General features: G+C 29.1%; 1 protein-coding gene and 1 pseudogene across 1 annotated transcript; both read left to right on the top strand.

Annotated features, from left to right (window-relative positions):
- Positions 1–11,823: 11,823 nt before the first annotated feature.
- Positions 11,824–16,565, top strand: LOC111292896 (aquaporin NIP2-1-like). The gene is made up of 6 exons (XM_022885523.2): positions 11,824–11,898; positions 12,631–12,693; positions 12,825–13,049; positions 14,417–14,610; positions 14,846–14,908; positions 15,212–16,565. Exons 1-6 carry the CDS (start codon positions 11,824–11,826, stop codon positions 15,465–15,467), a joined length of 876 nt encoding a protein of 291 aa, XP_022741258.2. The 3' UTR covers positions 15,468–16,565.
- Positions 16,566–19,546: 2,981 nt separating this feature from the next.
- On the top strand, positions 19,547–22,569 carry LOC111292803 (aquaporin NIP2-1-like; annotated as a pseudogene).
- Positions 22,570–23,549: the final 980 nt, after the last annotated feature.

The following is a 23,549-nucleotide window of genomic DNA, read 5'->3' on the forward strand; positions in this document are numbered from 1 at the left end:
AAAACAAAGAAAAAGCCCTTTATCTTTTTTTCCTTCTTTAATAATTTGCTTTTCTAACTAAGTGATCATGTTTGAAATGATAAATGGTCATCTTTCTTCATCTTTCACATATAAAAACAATTATCCACTTGCTTCCCATTTGAGCCTATTAAATTTCTCATTCTAAAATGAACTTTGGCCAAGGATCATCTTTTACACTGGAAAGGCAAAATAAGGACTTCGGGGCAAAATGTGAAGGAAGCTTCCATTAGAATCCCAAGTAAAAAAAATAGAATTCAAAAAAGTAAAATGCTGAAGATGAAGTCAAATGCTTCCAAAAAAGAAAACATAAAGAAAAAAAGACATGTACATCAGAGATGAAAGTCCATATTAAAATATGAATGAAGCTTCAGCTAGAATCACAAGTAAAAAAAAAAAAAAGATAAACTTCAATAAAGTAGAATGCTAAAGTTGAAATCAAAGAAAGAAAAACATGCATCTCATTGATTAGAGTTTGGAATAAAAAGTGAATAAAGCTTTAGTTAGAATTTCAAGTAAAAGAAGAAGATAGAATTCAAGAAATAATAATGCCAAAGTTGAAGAAAAGAGCATAGAAAGAAAGATGTACACCTCGAATATGAGAATATGGGGCAAAAAGTGAATGAAGCTTTGATTAGAATCCCAAGTAAAAAAACAATATAGAATTCAAGAAAGTAGAATGCTAAAGTTGGAATCAAAGAAAGAAAAACATACACCTTGGATATGAGAGTCTGGAACAAAAAGCGAATAAAGCTTCAGTAAGAATTCGAAGTAACAAAAGAAAATAGAATTCAAGAAAAAAGAATGCCAAAGTAGAAGTCAAATATTTCCAAAAACAAAAAAGCAAGGAAAAATACACATGGCTTTTCATCTAGAGAATGCTCCATAAAATCCTTGGCCTAATTACCCTGAATAATGTGTTTTAAGCCTATTAACCCATTCTTTCAGAACTCGGAATCTTGGCCTACATTACATACCTTGAAAAATCCATTTTGATCAAATAGGAACACTTGAATTAAAGAGCTATGTCTTTAAAAATTTGCATATACATGTTAGTATTTGGCAAGATTTGCCAAGTTCTTCATTGGTAGAAAATAAAGCTTTAAGGTGAAAACCCAAAAAAAACAACAATTTAGAGCTAAAGCCACTCTTGAGGCTTTAAAAGAATTTTAGAAGTTCCAAGGTTCTATCCAAAATATAAAATCTTGATGCAAAACCCTTCAAAAAATCAATACCCCTTAAAGACATTACATTTCATCAAATAGTGAAAATAAAAAACCCAGCCTTTTTCTCTTTCCAATTTTTTTTTAAAAAAATAATGGCTAGTTTTGATGCACATTAAAGTATCATGTTAAGCCATGCTTGATTTTCAATAAAACAAAAGTGTTTTAAAAAAATTATCTCTTTCATAAGCTCAAGAGAAATCCTTACAACCCTCATCGAGCCTTCCTTAATATATGTCCACCAGTGAAAAAAATTGAATTCTGAAATCCCTATCCATAAGCATTCTGAAAAGTAATCATCGATTTTTAAAAGATTCAAAAGTCAAGAATTTTTAACTTTTCTCATTGATTACGAAGATATTTTATATGAGGTAAATTTTTTATCACTTTTGAAAAGTTCAAAGATTATTTTAGCATTTTGTACAGAATACTGTGATCATTTTTGGTGAAAAGTAAATATTGAAAATTTGGATAGAGTTCTTTAAAAAAACAAAAGGAATCTTCGCATTTGCATAACTTGCATTCACATTCACATTCACATTTACATCATGAAAAAGACATTTGATTTACATTCTGCAAAAATAAAAAAGATATTCATATTTGCATCACTTACATTCACATTAACATGTGCATCATGAGAAAGACGTTTAATTTGCATGCTATAAAAACAAAAAAAAAAATTGCATTTGCACCACATGCATTAGCACTTACATGTGCATCATAAGAAAAAAATCTAATCTACAAGCTACAAAAACAAAAATGACATTCGCATTTGCATCACTTGCATTCACACTTGCATGTGCATAATGAGCAAAACATTTGCATTCACATATGTATCATGAGAAAAGTATTCGCATTTACATTATCTACATCATAACTAAGGCATTTGCATTTGCATCATATGAAAGACATTTGCATTTGCATCATTGCATCTATATCATAGAAAAAGTATTTGTAGGGGCATTTACATGAAAAGAACATTGGCATTTGCATTATGAAAAAAGTCACATGTATTTGCATCAAGCATTCACATTCTTGCATTTACATACATATTCGCATTTGCATTATTTTTGAAAAGAAACATTTATATCATGATTGTGTTTGTCAACTTTGTAAATATTAGAAAAAAGGAAAAGAAAGAAAATAAAAACATTTTAAGCAGTGAAATAAAAAAGAAAAGAGAAAAAATAAAAAATAAACAAAGAAAGATAAATAGAAAGGAAAGACAACAAAAAATGGCAAAAAGAAAAAAAAAGTTTATCATGAAAAAGATGAGACAGAAATAAGAAAAAAAAAAGAAAATAGTTGACAAAAGGCTAAAATGTCAAAAAGATTTAAAGAGTTGAAAGAAAAATTATCTACAAAAAATGAAGGTGTTGTTGAAAAAATGAATGAAAAAAGATAAGATACGATACAAGATAATACTTAAGCCCAGTCTAGTTGGCACCTAGATCAAACTAAGTCCAAATTATTTGGCACCTAAGCCTAGATTAGCTGGCACCTAGGTCAAGATTAGCTTGCACCTAAACCAGCAGGCACCCAAGCTTAGTTTAGATAACACCGTAATCAAACTAAGCTTAGATTAGCAGACATAGTTGAGATTTAAGCCTAGTTTAACTAGTACTTTAAGCTTAGTTTATCTGATATTTTAAGCCCTTTTAGCTAGCATCCAGATCAAACTAAGCCCAGATTAGCTAATACTTTAAACCTAGATTAATTAACACCTTAAGCCTAGATTAGTTAGCATCGACAGAATTTAAGTCTACTTTAACTCACACCCAGATTTCAAGCCCAATGAAATTGGCATCAATTGAGAAAAATGTTGTGATCAAATTTGCTATAAAATTACTTAGTGGTGATATCCGAAGTTTAAGAATCTTAAATTTTGAATGTTTCCTTTTTCACAAGCAAGTTTTCATAAAATAATTTGTAAGTCCTCCGGACAAAATTTTAGATTTCTTAATGATTGCAAAAGACCTCTGAGCAAAATTTTAAATTTATGAATGATTTCCAAAGACCTCAAGGTAAAACCTTAGATTTTTTTTTACATGATTTCCAAGACCTCTAAGCAAAGATTTAAATGATTCATAAGACCTTTGGGCAGAATGTTTAAATTTTTTAAAGTTTCAAAACTTTTAATCAGAAAGCTTTCATACATGACAAGATCTTTAAGACTTCCAAGCATAATCTTTAAAACCTCCAAGCATAATCTTTAAGATCTCTAGGCATAATCTCTAATACCTCCAAACATAATCTTTAAGATTTTTGAGTATAATCTATAGATACTAAATTTTGTATGGATCTACTAGATGAAATCATTTTTTAAAAAATTTTGTTAAAATTAAAAATTAAATGTAATATTAAAAAAATTAAAAAATTAAAAATTAAAATTAAAAAAAAAAGTTAAAAAAAAAAAAGAGTTGGGACAAGGATAGGCATGGTGCTGTGCATAGCACCAACTTGTTAACTACCTCTACCACCACCATTCCTAGCCTTATCAGACCCTAATCTTACCCATCTACCCTTTCACCACTCCCCTACCCTGTAGCCACTAGAACCCATACCTAGAGCCCCTACATCTCACCTGCCCAAACTACCCAGAGGCACTGACCTTACCCTACCAGCACCTATACTGAGCCAGGTACCTACTCCACCCACCTCTTAGACAACCAGCCCCTTAAAGCACTTAGCTTTATCCCAGAAACCCCAAGCCTCCCATGCCTAGAAACCCCAAGTTTCTCATGCCCAGAGACCCCAAGTTTCCCACTCATACACTGATACCTAAGCTCCCACGTCCAAACGACCTAGCTTTTCACACACCCCAACCCTCAAAGTCTCAGCCTCCATATACCCCACGAGACCCCTCACCAAGCACCCTTGACCCTAGCCAAGCCTTAGACAACACAAACCCTATACACAAAGACCTTCAACACCCACCAAAGAAAAACATAGTCCTCCCCGTATAGAGGAACCATCAGCATTGAACTACTTGCAAAAACAAAAAAAAATAGTTTTGGCTTTCTAAAAAAGAAAAAGGGAACATAGAAACTTTAAACCCCAATCTATGCCATTCGAGGCTATTTTTCACAAAAATAAGGGTGATTTCGACTTAAAGGATTGAAAGTTTTTTTTTTTTAAAGTTTGACATTTTTTTATCACCAGCAACCACCAGGGGTGACTACCGACGAACAATGATCAGTGACACATAGCCATTTTTTAGGTTTTTGGCCAACAAGAGTTGAGAGAAAAAAAAAAATTTGAAGAAAAAAAATGGGTTAAAAAAAGATTTTTTATATAGAAGACTAAAGCCCAAAACGATGTCGTTTTAAGCTAAAGAAGGATCCACGCGTTCTCGTGACCCGAGCCGAGATCCCTACAAATCGACCCTCTGACCCGCCTTATTCAATAGCCCTAAACCAACTCAACTAGACCAAACTGAATAGCCAAACCATTGAACTAATTAAATCAACATTGACCGAACCCTTGACTAGTCTTATTCAAGTAAAAAAAAATTATTTTATTTTTTTATATATATCATTTATATCATTTTTAGCTTCATTATTGTTATTTATACATTTTTAAAAACTTTTACAATTTATGAGAATAAATATTTATTTTTTTATAATAATTAATAATAATAGTAATAATTAAATGATAATAATAACAATAACAAAAAATTATTTCAAAACTTTGAGGTATATATTTTTTTTAAGAATAATAACCTAAGTGTTAAATAAAATAATAAAATATATATAAAATGATTATAAAAATAATAAGAAAATTTTTTCTGCCTAGATGTTGAAGAGAATATAATCATGTTTTAAATAATGATAATTCTGCCTAGATGTTAGAGAATTATTGAAAAATCAGTAAATAAATTAACAATATTATTAATAATAAATTGTTGTAAAATAAAAATACTTGAAAAATTTTAAATTAATTTTCAAGAATTATAAGAACCGAACTTGCTTTGAAAATCCACCTAGAAGTTGAAGATTTTTAAAGATATTCGCATTTTCTTTAAAACCTTAAACCCTCCAAATCCAAAAATCAAAACTCTAAAACCTTCAAAACTTTAAAATAAAACCATAAACCCTAAAATTAAAACCTTAAACCCTAAAATTAAAACTCTAAAGCCTCCAAACCTCAAAATTGAAACCCTAAACCCTCTAAACCCTAAAATTAAAATCTTAAACCCTCCAAACTCTAAAATTGAAACCTTAAACCCTCTAAACCCTGAAACTAAGGTCCTAAACCCCAATCCTTAAAATCACACTAAACTCTTCAAACCCTAAAATCGAAACCCTAAACTCTCTAAACCTTAGAATCAAAATCTTTAAACCTTCAAAACCATAAAATTTCAAAACCATAAAATCCAAAACCTAAAACTCTAAATCTTAAAATTCAAAACCTAAAACCCTGAATTTGATATGCAATTTTGAATCATCAACCAAAAGTCACCAAACTTTAAACCCTCAACCCATACCTATGTTTAAAACTATTCCAAAACTCTAAAGATATGTGCAAAAATCTCAAATAGAGTAATTTGTTCTCGAATGCTACCTAGATGATAGGGTATTTTGAAAACTTTATTCCATTAAGTTTTTCATGTGAGTCCTTAATTTGTTTCAACAATGAGATGATAACTATTAAATAAAACATATAACAATAAAATAGGATCTTCAATATAGATAGTCTCACCTAAGCTCTGCCTAAATGTTAGAGAGTCAATGTAGTCTCATTATATTTAAGAATCAAATTTTAAATTGCATTTCATCACCTTGCATAACATCTATTAGCATACATATGTCATCATGTTATTGTTGGCATTAGTTTTGCATTTCTCTATCTTTAATTTTTATTTGCTACTTAATAATATCATCATTTACTTTCTCATATAAAATATTTTTTTACAGAAAAAGGGAAATACATATTTTAAAATTATTATAAAAAAATAAAAATAATAGTTCAAAAAAAATAATTCTTGATACTCTACTTAGATGTTTGAGAGTCACCAACAATTAGCTTTCACAAATAGTATTATTTTCATTTTAAGCAATATTGTATTAAATCTTAAACGAAAAAAGTTATTTTAAATTCTACCTAGTTGTTGAAGAATTTTAAGATAATTCTTTAACTTAAAGATTTCCTCGATATTTTTAAATAAAGAGTTTTAGCAAAAATTTCTTTTTTAAAAAAATGAAAATTATTATCAAATTTCAAATCAAATTCATTTCATCTAATATCGAAAATAATGTATGATTAATTAGTACCAATTTATAAGGCTATTGGGGTATTAATCATTTCCCACATGTAATCGACAGTTGAACCTAACCTAGTTCTTTGTAAACCAAAATCTATCTTTTTAATAAACTTTAAACCCCTTTTTTATAGTTTTATTAAAAAGATAAACTTTTTGGTGGCCAATCACACCTTAAAAAAGATTGGTGGTGACTTCTTCCATTTTTCATGATTTTAAAATTCTTTAAGTTTAGTAGTCCCAAAACCATTACAACATAATCTTTAAAATCTTTTAGTATAATCTTTAAGACCTCTGGGCAAAACATTTAAAATTTTTAAAGTTTCAAGGCCTTTAATCAAAAGAGCCTTCATACATGACGAGATCTTTAAGACCTCTAAGCATAATCTCTAAAACCTCTGGGCAAAACATTTTAAATTTTTAAAGTTTCAAGGCCTCTAATAAAAAGAGTTTCCATACCTAACAATATCTCTAAGACCTCTGAGCATAATCTTTAAGACCTTTAGGTAAAATATTTTAAAATTTAAAGTTTCATAGCCTCTATCAAAAGAGTTTTCATACATAACAAAATCTTTGAGAACTCCAGGCATAATCTTTAAGACCTCCGAGTATAATCTCTAAAATTTCTAATAAAATCTTTTAAATTTTTAAAATTTCAAGGCCTATTATCAGAGGAGCTTTCAAAGATGTCACGATTTGTAAGACCTCTGAGCATAATCTCTAAAACCTTCGAGCATAATCTCTAAGTCATCTGGACAAAATTTGTAAGTCTTCTGAATTGAATCTATTTTAGTTTTGAGATTTGTGAGATCTCCAAGCTAGATCTCGTATTTTCTTTTCAAAAGTTGTTAAGTTTTTTTGTTCTCAAGTGATTAAATTTATTGATTAAAAAACTCAAAATCACAAAATCAAAAAAATCATAAATAAAAACAAAACAAAAATCATGAAAAAAAAAACTAAAAAAAATCAAATCAAGAAAAAACCAAAAAAAAAAAAAACTTTTGAAAAATTTGGTATCATTGCTTCGAATAAAATCATTATCTATATCTTCGCCTTATTTTTTATTCTCAATAATATATAAAGAGTAGACACCTAATTTTATCCAAATCGATTTGACTTTTGTTTGATTTTTACGTTCAATTCAAATAATTTAATTTAGTCTAATTTGAGTGCGATATTTGAATTAATGTGTTTTGGGCTTACCTCAGATTAATTATTTTTAAATCATTTTACATGAATTAAAATTTAGTCCCATTTAAAGCTCAAATCCTCAAGTTTAATTCGACTTAGTCTTGATTCAAAAGTCAATCGCTTGGACTTAAAAGGCCCAATAGGAGCCTAAATCAATTTTTTGGGCCTTAAGCTTCAACTTTAGGCCCAGATTAATTTTTAATTCTAAATTTCATTTTATTTATTTGGAATTAATTAAATTAATTAAAACTAAAAAATCAAAAAATGAATGAAATAAAAAAAATAAGACAACAAAAATGCTCCAAAAAATCGAGCCTGCACCTCACCAACCTAAACATTCTACTCATTTACCTTACACTTTGCCACCCTCTGCCACCATGCACCACCCTACAAACTTTGTCCAGTATGGAATTGTAAAGATTAAAAAAACTAAGAAAGAGGTTCCAAGACCCAGAAGAGGACCCCTAGGCACCAACACCTAAAAATACCTAGCAAAAAGAAAAAAAAAAGGCCTTGCCAGAGCATACGTCCCAACTTTTACTACGAAACCTAGACTCAATCACCTTTACAACCCTAACCCCTTACTCCCCATCACCAGCACCAACACTAGTATAGTCCGTCCATTCAATTAGAACCTAACAATTTCATTAAGGCCAGCACCAGCCCCTCCATTCTTTGATCCCATAGCCCCTGACCCTTCCGCCTAAGCACCAGTACAATCCCTCTATTTAACCGAAACCTAGCAATTCCAAGCCACCAACTAGCCGTTCCATTCCACCAAGGCTAGCACCAGCCCCTCTATTCTTTGAACAAAACCTACAACTCCTAACCTATTAGCCTAAGCACTATGCAAGTCCTGAGCCCAGTGCTCGTACATATCCAGTCCTATCCTCACTCACAGTTCACCTGGTACTACCATTACCAACTCAACGCAAACACACCAGTATCCATCCCAACACCGACACCCACTTCCACCAATCATCAACCCATCAGTCGACCACCCACTTGAACAACAAGCAACACCACTTATCCACCTTTAAGCAAAACTTGACAACTCTCATTTTCATCATCAACCACTTGCTCCACTAGATTTAACTGAACCCCTTCCTTTGTCAAACTCCCCAAAGACTAATGAAAAAAATGAAACCCAAGCCAGCCATAACCAAAAATTTTAAAAAAAAATCATAGTCCTCCCCATGGGGAGGAACCACAAAGTCTTATGATCCTATTCAACAAAAAAAAAAGAGAAAGTTAGATTCAAAAAAATAAAATAAAAAAAACAAAGAGATTGCTTGCTTTGGTTAAGGAAAGGAGAAAGCAAAAGAAGGGAAAGAGAAGAAAAGGGAAGATGAGGCTTGGGTTCACAAAAAAGATAGCTAAAAACCACCAATGCCAGCGGCATAGACTCGTGGTATCTCACAATGGTTTTTTTTTCATGATTAGAACAGGTGACAACTAAGATTGAAGAGAAAAGAATAACATATTAAAACTATAGAAGGATCTAATGATGAAAGAAAAAGATTTGAAGGTTTGAAGTTTGGGGCCAAATCTTCAGATCTAGGCCATTGTGAGGCAATTTAAGAAAAACATAGCATAGATCTAAAAAAAGGATTAAGAGGGAAAGCTCACAATGAAGTTTAAGAGCCAGTTGACGTCAATGAATGATAGCTAACAGCGAAATAGGTAGCGACACGATGGCTAAAGTTAGGAATTGAGTTCGATTTTCTTAAAGGAGAAAAGAGATTTTTTTTTTAAAGAGGAGAAATGAATTTTTAAAAAAAACTTATGGTTTTATAGTTTGAAAAAAAACACCCTGCATGTCAACTTGACCCATAAACCGAAGTCATCTAACTCTTGCCTACCAACTCGATTACTACAAACTTGACCTTTTTCTGCAAACCCAATCAGACCCACTCACTTGGAAATAGCTCAACCCGGTCCACTTCTACCTTAACCCAATAGAAATTTAGCCCAAGTTACAGTCCAACTATTTTAATCATGTCATTTTGACTTGCATCCTGGCCCAACTTATAGAAAATTTTACTTTAGTTTTATTTGTTTATTTGTTTTCTTTATATTTATATATATATTGGTATTCAATATATGAAATTGTTTGTGAATGATTGACATTGCAATTAAAAAAATGAATTTTTCAATAATGATTTACATTAATTTAGAATTTTTTTTTTTAAAGAAAAGAGAAAGGATTTTAAAAGAAAAAAGAAAAGTTGAAATTAAGAGTGAATGCAAATTTCGATGATTGGACTCCAGGTAATCCAAATAGTGATTCTTGATAATTCTCTTGGTAAGAAAAAACTTCTAAAAATTACCAAAGTATTGAAATATTTAAAAGCACTTTTCAATATGAAGATTCTCATTTTCTTAATTTGAATAATTTTTTAAAAGAAATAAAAATACAAAATATCTATAAAAATATACATTTTTAGGAAACAAATTTATTTATGGATAATTGAATTATATGGCATAACTTTTAAGGTAAAATAATAATTAAAAATGATAATAATGAATTTTTTATGATGAGATTCAAAGGAATTTTGAGTAGCGATGCCTAAAAAATCTTTAAGTGAGAATATTTTTTAATGCTATTAGCATATTGGAGTATATAAAAAAATTTCAATACCATAAAAATTTTTCTTTTCTTCTAAATAATATAAAAAAGAGATTAATAAGTAATTTTAGAAAAAGGAAAAATAGAATGTGTGTATTTAACATTTCATTATTTGCTTTTGCACGTATGTTTTCTTTTAAAAAAAATAATAAAAATCCCTCCAAAAATGAGATCCTAAAAAGCTTGAGTAGTGATTCTTTAGGAATCTTTAAGTGAAAAATTTTATCTAAAATGTCATCAATGTATTGGAACTTTGAGAATAATTTTTTATAAAAATTTCTCATTTTTTAAATAAATAGAATAAGAAATATTTTTTTAAAGTAAATCATAGGTATCATATTTTGTTACATACATTATAAATATAAATATTGAAGATCAATATGAACCACCAAGGATGGGACTCTTGAGAAGTACGAGTAGTAGTTCTTAAAAGATTCTTATGTGAGAATGTTCCTTTTAATAATACCAAAGTATTGGAATATTTTCAAGATTTTTTCAATAAAGAAGGTTCTTATTTATTTTTCCAACCAAGATAAGAAAATTAAAAATAAAAAATAAAAAAATATATGTTTTTTTACTACAATAAAGAAAATTAATTTCAAATATCAAAATTAAGACCTTTTTTTCTCAAAATTAAAGGATAACACATAATTAATTGATACTATTTTAAATATGCATTGTAGGGGTGCTAATCATTTCCCACATATAATCGACTCTCGAACCCGAACTATTTTCATATACTAAAAAAAAATTATCTTTTCGATAAAATTTAATTTATTTTAAAATTTTATTAAAAAGATAATTTTAATAGGTGGTTAATCACACCTAATCAAAAAAAAAAAACTAGTGTTGACACCTCCTTTTATTTTCAAATTCATCTAGCAACCCTTCAAAACTATTACAACAATATCTAAAATATTTTTTTCTGACTTGACTATTCCACTTAGCCAAGCCATTACCTTTTTTTAATATTAAGATTCTTAATTAGGAAGCCAGAAAAAAGTAATAAAGAAATAAATCTATTCATCGAGCAAAAGGAGAAAGAGTGATTCGAACCTTTGATAGTTCTTTGTTTCGAACTATACTGATTTTCAAGACCAAAGCTATCAACCACTCAACCTTCACTCCAAAAACTAATTTCTATTTTATTTTTATTCCATCGAATCGAACATGAACATATGAGTTGATACCATCATTATGTATAGAAAGATATTGTCTGTGAAACTATAGGTCGATCTATTTATCTGTATATATAGATATATGAAATGCATGACCTAACATGTCTATTTAAGAACATGAAATAAAAAAAATAAAAAAAAAAACCCTCAACCCCATGTCTAAATAAAAATAGTAAAGGGTTGGAAATAAGTCATATAGAATCAATTGATTTATTGTAAAATCCCTCTACTCTACCCGACTTCTTTTTTTTTTTTTTTTTTGTCAATATGATAGAAGGATCAAATGGTATAGTTTTTTTGTTGGTAGGTTAGAGGATTACAGACATGAATATTGCTTTCCAATTGGCTGTTTTTGCATTAATTGCTACTTCATCAATCTTACTTATTCGTGTACCTATTGTATTTGCTTCTCCACATGGTTGGTTGAGTAACAAATTAATATTGTATTTTTTGATACATCTTTACGGTTTGCATTAGTTTTTCTAGTGGATATCCTTAATTCTCTTGTTTCTTGAATCTATCCATTCTGGATCCAAAAATGACCCCTCCCATGAATTTTTAAATTTTCAAACACATTCAAATTCAATAAACTAACATAGAAGTATAACTTGCCAAAATGAAAATTAAAAAAAAAAAATTAGAGGGGGGTCAAGTAAATTTTTGTAATCTGTAACTTGAATGAAATAAATAAAATTTGAATGATAACTGAAAAGAAAATAATAAAATAGAAATCATAACAAAAAATACAATTATAAAAAATTATAAATTATAAAATTGATAAATTATTGTTATTTTCTCTCTACAAAAAAAGTCGCAATCTAAAATTAATGAAAGTAATTGCAAGTATTAAAATTTGAATTTCAAACTCATTATATGTCAATTTGTAAAGATAATTGTATAAATTAACTGAATTAAGTTCTAAAGTTATATAATGCTTTTAACCCAACAAGGAGGTTTGATATCATTGGCCACAAAAATTATAAAAGAATGCAATCTGAGCATTGAGATTGAATTCGTATTTCTCTTGAATTAACCTCACTCTCTCCCTTCCATCCGTCAATTTCTCAGTCCTTGAACAATGGCTATAATACATCATCAAAATAATTCGATCAAAATCCAACACCCCAAAAGCCTGGCATTAGTTTTATTTGCAAATCATTTCAACAACATTACCCTCCTGATTTTCCAAGAAAGGTAAAAACAGTCTTTCATTTATCTCAACTTCCAACCCTGTCAAAACAACATCTTACATAAAACTATAGCTTTTCCTTTTGTATAAACAACTTTTATTGTCTGATAAAATTTTATATGTACATATGTAACAGGTGTTTGCAGAGATCATAGCAACCTACTTGCTAGTGTTTGTGACATGTGGATCAGCTGCCATTAGTTCCATTGATGAAAACAAAATCTCAAGGCTTGGAGCTTCAATTGCTGGTGGGCTTATTGTAACGGGAATGATCTATGCAGTTGGCCATGTCTCTGGTGCACACATGAACCCAGCTGTTACTCTAGCGTTTGCAGCGGCCAGACATTTTCCATGGAAACAGGTACATGTTTTTCTTTTTAGTTCCTGAAATCACCTTGTTTTTCCTTAGGAAACTATGAAAATAAATAATATTAAGCAAAAAAAATAGTAGAGTCTGATCCAATGATCTTGATCTTTCAATTTTTTTTTCAGTTATTTACTTTGTTGATGATTTCTTATTCTTTTGGCAAAGGTTCATTACTAGAAAATTGACTTTTATCAATGGAATTTTTTATCAATAATGTCATGTTTTCCATTGATAATAACATTACTAATAAAATTTATAGACGAAATTTTTATAAATGATAGACAAATCAATAATATGTTATTAGGTTTCACCTATACGTCAAGTTGACATAGCAAATAGAGAAGTGGGGTCGAGCCCAGATTTCAGTTTTTGGACCATTGAAACCATTTTAGCTTTGACATTGAAATCAATTTTTGCGTTCAAAATTTTATTTTAATTTAAGCACAATATTAAACAAAAAAAAATATAGCTTTTCATTTTAAATGTCTAGTTTTCTAACTCAAATAAAAAAATTCTTCAAAAAATATTTTTATAATAAAAAATTATGTTTGAGATAAAAAATTATTTTATAATCTTTAAATTTCTAATATTTTATTATTATATACTTTAAATATTTCAATTACTAATAGCATTTTTTTTACCATCATATCAAACATTTAAAATTTTTAATCTCACTTTTTTAATCATATTTCTAAATACACTTTTTTAATTCAAAATTTTTTTAACTGTAGCAACAATGCTTAACTAACACTTTCATAGTTTTGAACTCAAATAAAAGCTTCACTTAACCACAATTAATACATATGCATGAATAATGGAATAATTCATGGCCAAATAAACTATATTCAACATTTATTTTTAATGCACTAAAATTAAATACTCAACTAACCACATGATTGAATATATATATATATATATATATATCCATATCGAAATATATATAGAATTATTTGAATTTATTTTTATATGCTCATTACAGAAATATTAAAAGACTCTGGTTGGTGGTCCATACTTATCTTTTGAGTAGCATACGTATATGTTAAATTAAAAAAAATAATGCAATTTGTAATGGTGAGTACTCCCTTTCTCAAACAAAATGCACTAAAAACAATGAAAAATAGAATAAACTGAAAGAAAAATGGATGAACAATAATATGTTATGAATGGATGTTCTTTCATCACTTTCAACCTTTATTTTTCTTTATTAAACAGTATTGGAAAATGCAACATGCATGAAGGTCAAAATATTGTATGAGTTAAATAATTGTGAAGACAGTAACAATTATGGTTAATTATATTCCAATTGCAATAATTTTTAAGAACAAATAAATCAAACCTTGTGGGGTTTTAATTTCTTCCAGGTCCCATTCTATGCTGCAACTCAACTAATAGGAGCAATCTCTGCATCATTCACACTTCGTGTATCATTGCAACCAATAAAACATATTGGCACCACATCACCTTCGGGGTCAAATTTTCAAGCTCTAGTCATGGAAATAGTTGTCACATTTTCAATGATGTTTATCGCATCAGCTGTGACGATTGATACTGAAGCGGTAAGAATCATCTCAAAGGATTATCAATGCTCTAACTCATGACTTCTTATCATCAAGACAAATGAATTAATCAATTGAATCAATCAGCTATTGATAAACTCAAATATTTAATGTCATAACATACTTATATTGTACTTATATAGTAGAATGGTACATGACATTTTCTTCTCAAAGTTTTGTCCTTTCTGAGTTATAATTGGATCTTTCCAGTTTTTATATGTTTCCATATTGACGGGTAGGAGAGCTAGCAGGCATAGCTGTTGGTTCTGCTGTTTGCATATCTTCAATCTTGGTTGGGTAAGCAACTTTATAAATCTTCATTTATGAGTCAACTCTTCCAATTCCTTTTTCTTAGCTGGCATTATATGCCCAATTAACCTTATTATATGGCCAATGAACCTTACATTAATGGACAGATTCATTTGTCCAAATTGTTTCTTGAAGATTCTCTTGAAATTGATTCTTCAAAAGATGACAAAAATAGAAAACCAGCATCTAGGCCACAACATATGTACATAAGCACACATAAAAAAAATGTAGTGCTAATTACAAGTTGTCTAAGCATTTATTTATACATATATATATATATATATTTTTCAGACCAATATCAGGTGGATCAATGAACCCAGCAAGGACCATAGGACCAGCACTTGCTAGTGCTCAGTACAAGGGAATTTGGGTGTATGTGGTTGGACCAGTGATAGGAACCTTGACGGGGGCATGGTCTTACAATCTGATCCGAATGACAGACAAGCCGGTGCATGCAATCTCTCCGCGTTCATTTTCTTTCAAACTTCGTCGAATGAGAAGCCAAGATCGAGAGGTTCCAAATGAAGAACCTGTCAATGATCTTTGAATTATCGATTCATGTTCAATATCAAGGGCAAGGCAATCCTCACACGCCTTCTTATCGCTATCCTGAAATCTAGATTATGGACATATCTTGAAAAAATGTTCTTGTATTATAACTGTAATACTTATATAGTTGTATGCAATAGTATATAGAAGTAGGATTGGAAAATAAAATTATGCTGAAGAAAGAAGAATAGCCTGCTAAAGCTACAGCAACATGAAACCAAATTCCCTGTATGCCAAAATGCACTTTGGAAAAAATAAAGAAAGTAATCCATCATTGGATATGCCAAAAGTTCAACATTAAAAAAAAAAAAAAAAGAGAAAGCATAAACAAAGAATCAGCAAATCAAAATCTGTTTTCAGAACGACAAACAAAAAGAGAAACAAAGAAAGATTATAGCTCCCTTTAATTAAAAAAGCAAGTGTGGAATGGAGAAATAAATGTGTTTGAGGAAAATTATAGCTGGTCGAATCGTTCTTCTAAAATTATAGTGGCTAGTACTAGAGATTATTTGCATTTTAGGGACACTAGACGGCTTACTTCTATCATGCAAGTTCGGTTTATTGCTTGGCAACCTCCTCCTGCGGAGTTTATGAAGGTGAATGCTGATGACTCAACTTTATCTAATCCTGGGGAACTTGCTATAGGAGGCATTGCTCGGGACTGAGAAGGGTATTGAAACTATGGTTTGGGTTTGAAAATAGCTTGGGCATGAGGCATTCGGAGGTTGCTTTTAGAATTGAATTCTCTATTGGCAGTGAAGAAAGTTACAGGCCCTTACTTGATAAGGATCGATTATACCATGCTATTTACCAATGTCACTAACTCATGCACGGGGACTGCGATTGCAGGATTAAACACATTTAAAGGTAGGGTTGGAACCGAACATGAACGAATAAATGTGTGTGTGGTTTATTTGTTTATTTTTAAAGGAATTCATGTTTAGTTCATGTTAGCTAAGAAAATTGTTTTGTTCATTCATATTCGTTCGTTTAAATAATAAATTGTTCACATTCGATTCATGTTCTTTCAATTAAATTAAATAAACTCATTTGTGAACATTATGTCACAACATATAAATCTGTGGACCTACTATTAGATATGAATTAAAAGAATCACCACCAATCTTTTTCGTTTGGGTGTGATTGGCCACCTGATAGAATCTGTTATATTTAAAGAAGAGTCTAAGATTGACTTAAGTATCTTTAAATAACAAATTTCAGTTCACGAAATCAGATTTTAGATCCAGGAATGCGGTTACACGTGAAGAAGGTTACAGTACCCTCACAGTACCCATCTAAAGAATGGTATTAGTTTGATTTCAAATTATTCAAGCCTTAAAATATTCTTATAATTCTACCAAATTGTTTAATTATTGGAAACTAATTCTAAATTTGCTCCAATAGTTTGGTAGCAATTTAAGATAATTTCTTCACCCCAAGAATATTAAGAGAGATTAGTATCTCACTCTGAAGAGGCTCCGTCGTCAGGTTCATTAATATATTTTTATTCAAAAAAATAATTAGTAAAATCTTTTACTAGTTTGGTAAGATTTACTTTGATGCAGATCTCCCAATAGTTTGATGAGATTTCTATGTAAATTTATTTTTAGAAAATATATTAAATCTTCTAATAGTTTGTAAGACTTAATTTAAAATGCAAATCCTCCAATAATTTGGTATGATCAAAAAAATATTTTATTAGTAATATTTTTTTATAAAATTGATTTATGAGATTCTTCAATAGTTTAGTAGAATTCATAAAAAAATTTAAATTCTTGAAAAATCCTCCAATAGTTTGGTAAGATTTATGAATTTATTTTAGAAACCTTTTTTTGTTATTTTTTTTAAATAAATTAATTACTTAAGTTTAATAAAATACATAAAGGTATTTTAATAAAATAAATAATAAAAATTTCAATTTAAAGTAATGAGTAAAATAATAATTAAAGATGAAAATAATAATAAGTAAAAATCTAAAATCTAAAAATAAAATGAAAATAAAATAGAAAAAGTAAAATAAAATAATAATTAAAGATGAAAATAATAATAATAAGTAAAATCAAAAAATTAAAATGAAAATAAAATAAAGAAGTAAAATAAAACAATAATTAAAGATGAAAATAATAATAATAATTAGTAAAAATAAAATAAATCTAAAAATAAAATAAAAAATAGAAAAAGTAAAATAAAATCAAAACAGAAAATAGGATGAAAGAAAAAAAAAAAAAGAAAATCTGCAATCGAGTCAGGCTTGAAGCGTGGATTTTCATGCGGGTCATTGAGTTCAAACAAAAATTTCACACTTCAACCGAAAAGTTCATCCTAAACCCAAAAAAGCTTTCAGATTCTTGAAAACCTAATAGAAATCCCAAAATCAAAGGGCAACAAAAAAACCTTAGCAAAAATCTCAAAAACTTAATAAAATATGGTATCAAACTCAGAAATTAAAACCTAAATTCAAGAAATCCAAAAATCAAATCAAATTCAGAATGAAATAAAATCACAAAACAAAAAAAAAATCTTAGAATATGCTTGAATGATTCCTCCCAAAAACGAAAAACTAAGATCCCTAGAATTTTTCTTTTTTTTCCTCCAAAAAACTCTCCAAAGCCTAGAAAAACTTTTTTATCAGTTTTGATTCATTAGGCCCCTTTATGTATATGTGCTTGAATACTGTTTTATAAGGATTCAATCCCTATTTATTCTAGCAAGTAAATCGAATCTAGGATTGGGATTGCATGTGATTTGATTTTATTATAATTTTATTGTGATTTTGTAATCTATGACTTGATTTTAAGTTTCCCCTTTTACAGGATTTGCATGAATCAGGCTAAAATTACTCATTTTCTGATTTCTCTCTTTCTCTTTTGACTTTTTTTTTTAAACAAGTAAAATCAAATCAAATCATATTAAAATTTAAAATTTTCCTATTGGGCCTGAAGCTTAGTTTTTTATCTCAAAAAAATCTCAAATAAAATGGAGTGTCTACTGTTGCCCCCTCTTCGCACAGTTTCTGTGAAATTGGAATTGTGCAAAAACAAAAGATATCTATTTTGTTCGAGTTTTAAAGTTGAAGTCAAAATAAAAATGTGAAAATAACTAAATTGAGTCCAAGTCGAAACTCATCAAAGAATAACAAAATAGGAAAATGATTGAGATTGAATTGCGAAACAAGAAATTAAAATGATCTAGGTTGAGCTAATATTAGAACGGAGGACTGAAACTGAACTGCAAGTCAGAATAATAAAATTATTTGGATTGAGCTGAGATCAAAATTGAGCGATTGGGAATAAACTCTAGGTCCAAAAAATAAAATGATCTAGAATGAATTGAGATTAAAAAGGGTGATTGGAATTGAATCGTAGGTCCAAAAAATAAAATGATCTAGATTGAGCTAAGATCAAAATGAGTAACTAAGATTGAATCGCAGGTTAAAAAAATAAACTTATCTAGACTAACCCGAGATTGAAATCGAGCGATTGGGAATGAACCGTGGGTTTGAAAAATAAAATGATCTGGACTTAGCCAATATTGAAAATGAGTGACCAGGATTGAATCATGAGTTAAAAAAATAAAATTCAAAATTTCAACTTGAAATCCAAAGATTTACAATTTGGAAATTCAAATATTTATAAGGTTCCATAACAGAAGTTTAAAGATCCCAATATTCCAAGTTTCACAAAAAAAAAAATCACAAAGATTCAAGATTTGCAAAGGTTTTTATATTCACAAGTGTCATAACGTATAGATTTGTGGACCTACTACTAGACATGGATTAAAAAAGTTGCAACCAATCTTTTTTGTTTAGGTGTGATTGACCACTTGATCGAATCTGTCACATTTAAAGAGTAATCCTAAGATTGACTTAAGTATTTTTAAATAGTATATTCTGATCCATGAAACAAGATTTTAAATAGTATATTCTTAAATTAACCTCACTCTCTCCCTTCCATCCTTCAACTTCTCAGTCCTTCAACAATGGCTACAATAGATCATCAAAATAAGCTTGCCCCATTTGATCAAAACCCAACACACTAAGAGCCAGGCATTAGTTTTGTTTGCAAATCATTTTAAACATACTACCCGCCTGATTTTCCAAGAAAGGTAAAAAAGTTTTGCATGTATCTCAACTTCCAACACTATTAAAACAACATCTTACATCAAACTATAGCTTATCCTTTGTATAAACAACATTAGTTGTCTGATAAGATTTTATATGTACATATATAACAGGTGTTTGCAGAGATCATAGCAACCTACTTGCTAGTGTTTGTGACTTGTGGATCAGCTGCCATTAGTGCCATTGATGAAAACAAAATCTCAAGGCTTGGAGCTTCAATTGCCAGTGGGCTTATTGTAGCTGCAATGATCTATGCAATTGGCCATGTCTCTAGTGCACACATGAACTCAGCTGTTACTCTAGCATTTGCAGCTATCAAACATTTTCCATGGAAATAGGTACATTTTTTTCTTTTTAGTTCCTGAAATCACCATGTTTTTGCTACGCTCGACAATTCGTATATTTGTATCTTGTAAAAATATTAAAATTCACTTATTCATATCGTATTTTATATGAAAATTATGTTTTGTAATTTATATTAACACGAAAATATAAAATATAATTTTTTTGTTTTATTAAATCAATATATAGTTATTACTACAATTTTAAGCCATGTTATCTCCATGTTCTATTTTTGTATTGTATTAGTGTTGTATTACTGTACCGTATTTTAAATTGCCAGGTTTAATTTTTGCTTAGGAAACAATGAAAATAAATAATATTAGACAAAAAAATAGCAAAGTCTGATCCAATGATCTTGATCTTCCATTTTTTTTCTATTATTTTCTTTGGTGATGATTTCTTATTCTTTTGGCAAAGATTCACTATCGAAAATTGACTATTGCTAACAAAATGTTTTGTTAATAATAATATGTTTTCCGTTGATAATAACATTACTAACAGAATTTACCGACAAAAAATTTTATAAGTAATAGATAAGTCAATAATATATTTTTAGGTTTCACCTAAAACAAATTGGATTGACATAATGAGATGGCAAATAAATAAGTGGGGTCGAGCCCAGGATACAGTTTTTGGATTATTGGAACTACTTTAACTTTGACATTAAAATAAATTTTTGTATTCAAAAATTTATTTTAATTTAAACACAATATTAAACAAAATAATAATAATTTTTTTAGTTTAAAAGTTTAAATTTCCAACTCAAATAAAAAACTCTTCAAAAAAATGATTTTATAGTAAAAAAAATACATTTAAGATAAAAATATTATTTTATTATCTTTAAAATTTTAAAATTTTGTTATTTTGTATATATTTTAAATATTTTAATTACTAATATCATTTTTTATAATATTATCAAACATTTAAAATTTCTAATCACACTTTTTTTATCATATTTTTTAAATGTATTTTTAAATTCAAATCTTTTTCACCGCAGCAACAACGCTTCACTATCCATTAATAGTTTTGAACTCAAATAAAAGCTTCACTTAACCACAATTAGTACATATAAATGAATAATGGAATAATTCATGGCCAAATAAACTATATTCAACATTTGTTTTTAATGGAATAAAAATTAATTACTCAAGTAACCACATGAGTGAATACATATATATATATATATATATATGTATCCATTTTGAAAATATATAGAATTATTTGAATTTATTTTTATATGCTCATTTCAAAAATATTAAAAGACTCTGGTCGGCAGTCCATACTTATCTTTTGAATAGCATAATTATATGTTAAATTAAAAAATAATGCAAATCGTAATGGTGAGTACTCCCTTTCTCAAACAAAATGCACTAAATACAATGAAAAATAGAATAAAATGAAAGAAAATTGGATGAATAATAATATGTTATGAATGCATGTTCTTTCATCACTTTCAACCTTTATTTTTCTTTATTAAACAGTATTGGAAAATGCAACATGCATGAAAGTCAAAATATTGTATGAGTTAAATAATTGTGAAGACAGTAACAATTATGGTTAATTATATTCCAATTGCAATAATTTTTAAGAACAAATAAATCAAACCTTGTGGGGTTTTAATTTCTTGCAGGTCCCATTCTATGCTGCAGCTCAACTAATAGGAGCAATCTTTGCATCATTCGCACTTCGCGTATTATTGCATCCAATAAAACATGTTGGCACCACATCAGCTTCGGGGTCAAATTTTCAAGCTCTAGTCATGGAAATAGTTGTCACATTTTCAATGATGTTTATCGCGTCAGCTGTGACAATTGATACTAAAGCTGTAAGAATAATCTCAAAGGATTATCGAGACTTTAATTCATGACTTTTTATCATCAAAACAATTAAATTAATTAATTGATTCAATCACTTATTGATACACACATATATTTGATGTCACAACACACTTATATTGTACTTATATGGTAGAATGGTGCATGGCATTTTCTTCTCAAAGTTTTGTCCTTTTTGAGGTATAATTGGATCTTTCCTGTTTTTATATGTTTCCATATTGACAGGTAGGAGAGCTAAGAGGCATAGCTGCTGGTTCTGCTGTTTGCATAACTTCGATCTTGGCTGGGTAAGCAACTTTAGAAATCTTCATGAGTCAACTCTTCCAATTCCTTTTTCTTAGTTGCCATTATATGCCCAATTAATCTTACATTAACGGACAGATTCATTTGTCCGAATTGTTTCTTGAAGATTCTCTTGATATTCATTCTTCAAGAAAAACCAGCATCTAGGCCACAACATATGTACATAAGCACACATACAAAAAAGAAAATGTAATGCTAATTACAAGTTGTCTAAGCATATAAATATATATATATATATATTTCAGACCCATATCAGGTGGATCAATGAACCCAGGAAGGACCATAAGACCAGCACTTGCTAGTGCTCAAAACAAGGGAATTTGGGTGTATGTGGTTGGACCAGTGATTGGAACCTTGACGGGGGCATGGTCTTACAATCCGATCCGATGACAGACAAACCGTTGCATAAAATCTCTCCCCGTTCATTTTCATTCAAATTTCGTCGAATGAGAAGCCAAGATGGAGAGGTTCCAAACGAAGAACCTGTCAATGATCTTTGAATTATCGATCTATTGTTCAATATCAAGGGCATGGCAATCCTCACACTCTTTTTTTCTCTACCCTAAAAACTAAATTATGAACAAATCTTGAAAAAAATGTTGTTGTATTATAACTGTAATACATATATAATTGTATGTAATAGTATAAAGAAGTAGGATTGGAAAATAAAATTATACTAAAGTTGTATTATCACTTGCATTCGCACTTACATGTGCATCATGAGAAAAACATTTGCATTCACATTTGTATCATGAGAAAGACATTTGCATTTACATCATGTACATCATAACCAAGGCATTCGTATATGCTTCATTGCATCATAGAAAAGAATTTGTAAGGGCATTTACCTGAAAGGAACATTCACATCTGCATTATGAAAAAAGTCACATGTATTTGCATCAAGCATTTGCATTCTTGCATTCGCATAAACATTCACATTAGCATTATTTGATGAAAATAGACATTTGTATCATGATTGTGTTTGTCAACTTTCTAAATATTAGAAAAAGGAAAAGAAAGGAAATAGAGACATTTTAACTAGTAAAAAAAAAGTGAAAAACAAAAAAAAAAAAGAGAAAAATAATGGAAAATTAGCAAAAAAAAAAAAGGCAAAAAGAAAAAAGAAAGTCTATCATGTAAAAGATGAGAAAGAAATAAGAAAAAAAGAAAATAGTTTGATAAAAGACTAAAAAGTAAAAAAGATTTGAAAAGTTGAAAGAAAAATTATCTATAAGAAGCAAAGGGGTTGTTGAAAAAATGAATGAAAAAAAGATGAGATATGACACAAAATAAGACTTAAGCCTAGTCTAGCTGGCACTCAGATCAAACTAAGCCCAAATTAGTTGGCACCCAAGCCTAGATTAGCTTGTACCCAAGCCAAATTAGCTTGCACTTTAGCTAAGAGCTAAGACCAATAGGCACACAAGCCTAGTTTAGTTAGCATCCTAATCAAACTAAACTCAAATTAGCTAGCATAGTT

The sequence above is a fragment of the Durio zibethinus genome, chromosome 10 (assembly GCF_047325235.1).
Source record: "Durio zibethinus cultivar Kanyao isolate XHJ-2024 chromosome 10, ASM4732523v1, whole genome shotgun sequence".
Classification (NCBI taxonomy): Eukaryota; Viridiplantae; Streptophyta; class Magnoliopsida; order Malvales; family Malvaceae; genus Durio; species Durio zibethinus.